This window comes from Borostomias antarcticus (genome assembly GCF_949987555.1).
Source record: "Borostomias antarcticus genome assembly, contig: scaffold_101, whole genome shotgun sequence".
In the NCBI taxonomy this organism is placed as follows: Eukaryota; Metazoa; Chordata; class Actinopteri; order Stomiiformes; family Stomiidae; genus Borostomias; species Borostomias antarcticus.
Genome location: NW_028175757.1, coordinates 404,713 through 412,500, shown reverse-complemented (window position 1 = coordinate 412,500; position 7,788 = coordinate 404,713). Strand labels below are relative to the sequence as shown.

At 50.9% G+C, this 7,788-nt stretch overlaps 1 protein-coding gene across 1 annotated transcript in view; it reads right to left on the bottom strand.

Moving 5' to 3' along the window:
- Positions 1–7,788, bottom strand: part of LOC311328617 (protein-methionine sulfoxide oxidase mical3a-like) — a gene marked incomplete at both ends in the record, with an annotated part of 126,304 nt that overhangs the window by 114,857 nt on the left and 3,659 nt on the right. Inside the window, 8 exon segments of the mRNA XM_084462562.1 lie at positions 112–206; positions 538–656; positions 1,588–1,784; positions 2,973–3,120; positions 3,639–3,668; positions 3,880–4,367; positions 4,674–4,759; positions 5,485–5,742. Coding sequence (XP_084318688.1) covers positions 112–206; positions 538–656; positions 1,588–1,784; positions 2,973–3,120; positions 3,639–3,668; positions 3,880–4,367; positions 4,674–4,759; positions 5,485–5,742 — 1,421 coding nt within the window.

Sequence of the window (7,788 nt, the reverse complement as noted above, 5' to 3'; positions counted from 1 at the left end):
AATCTTTCCTCCTTTCAACCGTCGTCGTAGAACATCAGAGAAATCAGAGAACTACTTATCTACACTACGGGCCAACAGTGTCTACATACTGAACAACCCTTGACCGTTAACCTAAGAGTGCTGTTTCTGCTCCCGTCTTCAGGGTGTCCAGACTGGCTGGTCTTCCTCCTTTTGCCCAGACCGTCCACTTCCTTCTCCTTCTTGTCCTGTTGATGACACGTCATGGGTCATGGATCATGCGTGAGGTTATTCTGGGCAGACAGATCTCGATTCATACAGCAACGTGATCATGATGTGTCTCAGTGATGACGAGTGTGGAAAGTTCAAGTTCAAATGTACAAGTTCAAGTTGACTTTATTGTCATTGCACGCGAGGCCACCGGGGGCACAAAGGGGAGAGACCCTTATCTGACTTGTTTCTGCCCAGTAACAGTTCTGTACTGCGTTTCCATGGGAGAATACAGCTGCTGTACGGTACAGTATAAGCAATCGCTGACGGTGACCCGCATACACATGCAGATGAATATCTCAGGCTGACCTTGGGGTTGCGTTTGCGCGAGATGGCGATACTCTGGCCCAGCTTGCTGAAGAAGGAGATGGGAGACTTGGTGCTGGAGATCAGAGCTGCCTTCTCCTCTGGACTCAGGTTCTGGTTCTCTGCAAGCACACCACACAAACCACCACCCGTTACAGTCAATCAAACTTGAATCTAACTTGATTTATACAGCACATCTTATACACAGATGCAACACAATGCACACCACAGAAGAAAAAAAGGGGGGGCTTACATATACAGTATTTATACTGATCCTGACACATTTTCCAGAGGGAAGCAAAAACCAGTTCACCCATTTGAGCAAATATTCTGTAGGAGAATTGAAGCCTCGTGTAATTTCATACAGGACACGGGTCAGATGCCTCAGCTGTAATCAGCTGACAGCCGGCTGAGCAATCAGCGTTTCAATCATTCAATCATCTACAGTATTATCCAACCACAGCCCTCAGTCACAGCTAGGCGGTCTATTTAAACAACTTCCTGGTAGCCTACACTGCTCTCTGATGATACGTCTTACCTGCTGGCAAGCTTGCCTCCGCATCCCCGTCCTCCTCCCTCCTGGTGATTGGACGGTTCTGTCTCCGGGTGCGCCCGGGGGCGGGTGTTCCCTGTACTAGGATTTGTGCATGTTCCTTGCTCTGTTTGCTATGTATCGTTTGCCCTCCATAGGTACGTGCGTGTACCAGGTTGTACTGTAAGCTCCAGCTTGATTTATTCATTTTTTTTGTTCGGCCCACTCTGTGTCCCCGTGGGGGGTTCGTAGCTTACCCCCTGTTTTAGCTTGGCTAATCCAGGGAAGCATTTAGAGCAGAGCCATCAGCGCCAAACTTAACTGTATTCCATTTGTGGCAATAAATGGTTAATCTACCTTTGATGTGCGTGTTCCTGAATGAACTGTACTACATTCTACTAATTGGCTACTCATTAAGACCTTGTTAAGCAGATCAACTACGAGTCGGCGCTCGTCATAAACAGCCCAAAATGTAAATAAAAAAACTCTAGGTTATAACACCAGCTGTAGCCGGCCCTCACCTCCGGGGGGCACTGTGTCCTTGAACATCTCGTAGAACTGGCTGAGGTACATGACCATGGAGAGCTTGTCTGGCTCCACTACCAAGGACATCTCCTTCCCCGTCATGCAGGGCGAGATGCCGAACTCCCGCTCGGCCACGTCGAAGCCCAGCTGGTTGTTCCTCTCCTGGTCGCGCTCCACCAGGGCGTCAAAGTCACTGAGCGGAAGACAAAGAGCCAGAGAGCCAAGCGGTCAACCAAACCTGCGTGAACGTCGAGCGGTCAGCCGAGTGGGAGACAGAGGGAGCTGAAGAACTGCACGGACCATGTATGCAATTATTGTAAGTCTTTTGGATGAAAGCGTCTGCTAAATGACTGTAATATCATGTAATGTAATGTCCAGTACATGGATGAATGAATATTTTCGGAACCAAAATGAACAGTGAACATTCTCTTGCTCCAGTAATAGTGAGTGGAGTACGGCAGAAGCTGCAGAAGTAGCACCCTCTTCACCCTGGTGCTGTGGACGTCTGTGTCGCCAGGCAAACTGGGACTGTCAATGCTGAATATACCCCTACTACTGCTCAACATGGCTACCATCCACTCATGTAGCTGTCCTCTCTGTGTGCTCAACCTTCAAGTAAGTGTCTTTGCATTAGCAACGGGAGATGGTTTCCGTTTGTCCGAGACTCTGGGACTGTGGTGGCAGATCTCCCATGGCGCTGCTACTTATCAGCCCCTCCTCCACGCACAACTCCCAGCAGCCCTTGGTAAAGGTCAGCCAGGACACGGAGGAGTGTAATGGCTCTTAATGCTGACCACTATGCAGGATTATCCTCCAGAGGTCAACAACCCCATCTTTCCCCCATTAGGGGCGTTGTTTGTAGAAGCGTGTGTGAGTATGTGTGTGTGTGCGCGCGTGCGTGAGTGTGTGTGTGTGACATATCTTGAGAAGCAGTCGTGGCTAAAGGATGTCACCTCGTTAACAGTGATATACGGGAGCCGGATCAAGGCGTCAGCCGGACAATAAATAACGCCGGGCACAAACAAACAAAGCATTGTTAACACATTAGTCAGACCATTCCACACTCCACGGGAGGTTAAAACCCCCTCCCACACCCACTCAGAGGCAGAACTCCTTTTAAGGAAAGTGTAAAAACTATGTGCTACAATGATTTGTATGAATGGTGCTATATAAATAAAATGAGACTGACATTAACTCTTAGAGCATAGTTATGCTGGTGGTTACACTGCCAGTGGAGACACTGCTATTCCAAACGGAGTAGGGGGAGAAACCAAAAAGAACACTTGATCTACCCATCCCTATTCACACCGCCGTATGCGTCTCCTAGCCGAGTGCCTCGTACAGTGCGACAGGGTGTAGCCTGCGCGGTGTCCACACTCACATGAGGTCCGGTCTGTACCGGTGGATGAGAGCGCACAGAGCCAGACCGCTCTTCCAGGACATAGTCAGGTCCGTGACGTTGACGTTTCTGTAGCCGTCCGTCTGCCTCTGGCACCAGCCGAGCAGCTTGCTGGAGCGAGCGATGGATTCTGGGAGAGAGGGAGGAGCACACGTCAGGGACTGGGGGGGGAGCAGGAGGGGGAGGAACAAGCAGGCAGGCACATGATATAAACAAACAAACAAACAAACAAACAAACTAATAAACGGGTCATTCCATTCATGGCCTCATCCATGTTAGTCTGACCATCGCACCAGTCTTCCACAGCCAGGGGAACTGCAGTGTGTTTTACTGGAGTGTGGGAGTCATGTCATGACGCAGAGTTAAGACATATCACATTTGAAACCCTCCAAACTGTTAGAAATTAGCGTTTAAGTGTTTCAATGCCGGCGAGATTTCCTCAGATGAACAAGTGACCACGTTAGTACAAAGAGAGATAGGCTCGTTAAAGAGGTTGAGGTCAGTCCATCCATCCACAAAAACACTAGCGCCATTCCCCCTAAGGATGTATAGGGCACACACAGAAAAGGCTTGTCCAGCTGGTTAAAGACCATTAGGAACCCATAAAACAACACCATGCATGTTGGCTTCGCTCACTCAGAATGTTACCTTGCAGCTGCTTGTCAAGCAGGCAAATGTCTGGGGTGGAAATAATCCATTATTACAATTCAGAAAAATGTGATTATAACAAAACACGATCCACAAATATAAGAACTTGATAAGGCTGGAATATACAGTAGACATGGTCTACACTATCCGGCTAGCAACCACTAACCAGGTCACTAAATCATCTCATTCTTCCATGACATTCAGGTGCATGGTGTTATCAGGATCTGTTTTCCGTACTGACCATTCCGCGCCAGTTTGGGCGTGGATGCATTGACCACGTTCTCCATCTCGATACGCATGTCTCTCTTTTCCCCCGTATCAACCACGTTCTCCATCTCGATACGCATGTCTCTCTTTTCCCCCGTATCAACCACGTTCTCCATCTCGATACGCATGTCTCTCTTTTCCCCCGTATCAACCACGTTCTCCATCTCGATACGCATGTCTCTCTTTTCCCCCGTATCAACCACGTTCTCCATCTCGATACGCATGTCTCTCTTTTCCCCCGTATCAACCACGTTCTCCATCTCGATACGCATGTCTCTCTTTTCCCCCGTATCAACCACGTTCTCCATCTCGATACGCATGTCTCTCTTTTCCCCCGTATCAACCACGTTCTCCATCTCGATACGCATGTCTCTCTTTTCCCCCGTATCAACCACGTTCTCCATCTCGATACGCATGTCTCTCTTTTCCCCCGTATCAACCACATTCACATTCCAGTCACAGCTGCAGAGGCTCTTATCAACTAGAACACCCAGAGCTGGGGTCCACACTGGACTAACCCTAACCCTAACACCCAGAGCTGGGGTCCACACTGGACTAACCCTAACCCTAACACCCAGAGCTGGGGTCCACACTGGACTAACCCTAACCCTAACCCTAACCCCCAGAGCTGGGGTCCACACTGGCCACTCTGCTGGTCCAGCACTCAGAGATAACTGAGTGAGTATGCATGGTGAGGATGGGGTGTAAGTGTGTGTGTGTGTGTGTGTGTGTGTGTGTGTGTGTGTGTGTGTGTCTCCGTTCCCTCACCTCTCAGCCAGCACCTCCAGAGGGGTGTTTCCCAGGGCCCAGCTCAGGAACCCACGGGCGAGGCCAGTGCCCATGGGCCAGAAAGGCTGAAGGGACCAACAACACACACTCAGCTCTACACGGGGGAACAGAGAGCCAGTAGATCCCTGACAGTAGATCTCTCCAGTCTAACCAGTAGATCCCTGACAGTAGATCCCTCCGTTCTAACCAGTAGATCCCTGACAGTAGATCCCTCAGTTCTAACCAGTAGATCCCTGAAAGTAGATCTCTCCAGTCTAACCAGTAGATCCCTGACAGTAGATCCCTCCGTTCTAACCAGTAGATCCCTGAAAGTAGATCCCTCCAGTCTAACCAGTAGATCCCTGAAGTAGATCCCTCCATTCTAATGGCGCGTTCCAGGCAACCCGTAACTCGTGTTTTTCCGACCTCCTACACGTGAAAATGCTCTGGAATGGCAGTCAAACCCGTAACTTCCCACCCGGCAACTGGGAGTACATCGATCTGTACGAGTTCACGGGTGGGAAGTTACGGGTTTGACTGCCATTCCAGAGCATTTTCACGTGTAGGAGGTAGGAAAAATACGAGTTACGGGTTGCCTGGAACGCGCCATAAGCCAATAGATCCCTGACAGTAGATCCCTCCAGTAGATCCCTGGCAGAAGATCCCTCCAGTCTAACCAGTAGATCCCTGACAGAAGATCCCTCCAGTCTAACCAGTAGATCCCTGACAGTAGATCCCTCCAGTCTAAGCCAATAGATCCCTGACAGTAGATCCCTGACAGTAGATCCATCATACCCAGCGCGCCGCTCACCTCCAGCAGGCTGTCTCCCACCAGGGCGACCAGCAGCTTGTGCCCGTGGCGTTGGCGCACCAGCGCGGCATTCTCCGAGGCGTACATGCAGGTGAAGTCGAACATGGCCACGTCGGGCTGGCCGTAGTGGTTGATGGCGAAGTCCAGCGCGGGCAGCTGCCGGTTGGTGGAGAAGTCGGCGGCCTGGCAGGCGTAGGAGAGCAGGGCGGCCTGGTCCACGTTGGCCCGGGAGAGCAGCAGCTCCGTGTCAGCGTAGTCCTGAGGGGGGTGGAGACGCAGGGGGGGAGGAGGTGAGGACGGAGGAGGCGGAGGACAGGGGAGACAGAGGATTAGCAGGTCACACACAGGATGGGGTGTGATATTTGACAGTGAGCTATTTTGGAAAAGGTACGCCGTCTATAACAGCCTACTGTGCTCTCTAAGAGCCTCTTCAGGTTCACAACATGTTCAGTAGGATCACATGAAGATGCGCTGCAGTGCAGAAGTGAAGTGTTTTGAACGAGGCCCCCTGACCAGCCTGATATCAGACAGAGTTGAGATCTTCAGGCTGACATTGCTTCCTCTCTAACCAGTTTCCATGGGGGAGGGAGATTTGATTATAACGTCATTGCTGATGCATAGCCATGAAAACAACAAGTGACAATATGGAGCGAAGTGTAACAGTAATGTAATTATGGTAGTAGGCTACTGTACGAACTTTGATACTTTGTTTCTATTACCAACTACCACCAGTCATCCTCCTCTCATGTAATCTGGGTTCCCAGAAGCCCTCGCTGCGGCACCTCTCAAGTCTCATCGTCTGAACGCACAGCGCTCATTTGTGGGTTATATTTTAATCACAGAACCAGCTGTTTCAAAGAGCAACACCAGACCAAGAATCAGCAAACGTCTTGTGGGCGGATTTGAACATGGAGGAGGATGGGAGTTGAGGTTAGAGAAAAGGACAGGAAGGAGGAGAGGAGGATGGAAGGAGAGGAGGATGGAAGGAGAGGAGGATGGAAGGAGAGGAGGATGGAAGGAGAGGAGGATGGAAGGGACTTAATGGGTGTTGCTCTCTCTGATTCATGGTTCTGTGGAACCATGTGTGGACTAGCCATGCCACCCTCGTGACTAGCCATGCCACCCTCGTGACTAGCCATGCCACCCTCGTGACTAGCCATGCCACCCTCGTGACTAGCCATGCCACCCTCGTGACTAGCCATGCCACCCTCGTGACTAGCCATGCCACCCTCGTGACTAGCCATGCCACCCTCGTGACTAGCCATGCCACCCTCGTGACTAGCCATGCCACCCTCGTGACTAGCCATGCCACCCTCGTGACTAGCCATGCCACCCTCGTGACTAGCCATGCCACCCTCGTGACTAGCCATGCCACCCTCGTGACTAGCCATGCCACCCTCGTGACAAGCCAACCCCCCCCCCCTCACCCCTCCCACCCCATGGTAAGGAAGGACAGAGCTGGGAACAGGGAGGGAGAGAGAGATTTACAAACCTGTTACTGTATGTACTAATGAAATGCCATCATGGGTCCTTCCCTGTGTAATAAGGCCATCAGAGTACATGTGCTGTATCTATACTCGTAAGGTATAGAGTCTCATCCCTCCTAGCCCCTAGGTATAGAGTCTCCTCCCTCCTAGCCCCTAGGTATAGAGTCTCATCCCTCCTAGCCCCTAGGTATAGAGTCTCATCCCTCCTAGCCCCTAGGTATAGAGTCTCATCCCTCCTAGCCCCATCAGAGTACATGTGCTGTATCTATACTCGTAAGGTATAGAGTCTCATCCCTGCTAGCCCCTAGGTATAGAGTCTCATCCCTCCTAGCCCCTAGGTATAGAGTCTCATCCCTCCTAGCCCCTAGGTATAGAGTCTCATCCCTCCTAGCCCCATCAGAGTACATGTGCTGTATCTATACTCGTAAGGTATAGAGTCTCATCCCTCCTAGTCCCTAGGTATAGAGTCTCATCCCTCCTAGCCCCTAGGTATAGAGTCTCATCCCTCCTAGCCCCATCAGAGTACATGTGCTGTATCTATACTCGTAAGGTATAGAGTCTCATCCCTCCTAGCCCCATCAGAGTACATGTGCTGTATCTATACTCGTAAGGTAGAGAGTCTCATCCCTCCTAGCCCCTAGGTATAGAGTCTCATCCCTCCTAGCCCCTAGGTATAGAGTCTCATCCCTCCTAGCCCCTAGGTATAGAGTCTCATCCCTCCTAGCCCCTAGGTATAGAGTCTCATCCCTCCTAGCCCCTAGGTATAGAGTCTCATCCCTCCTAGCCCCTAGGTATAGAGTCTCATCCCTCCTAGCCC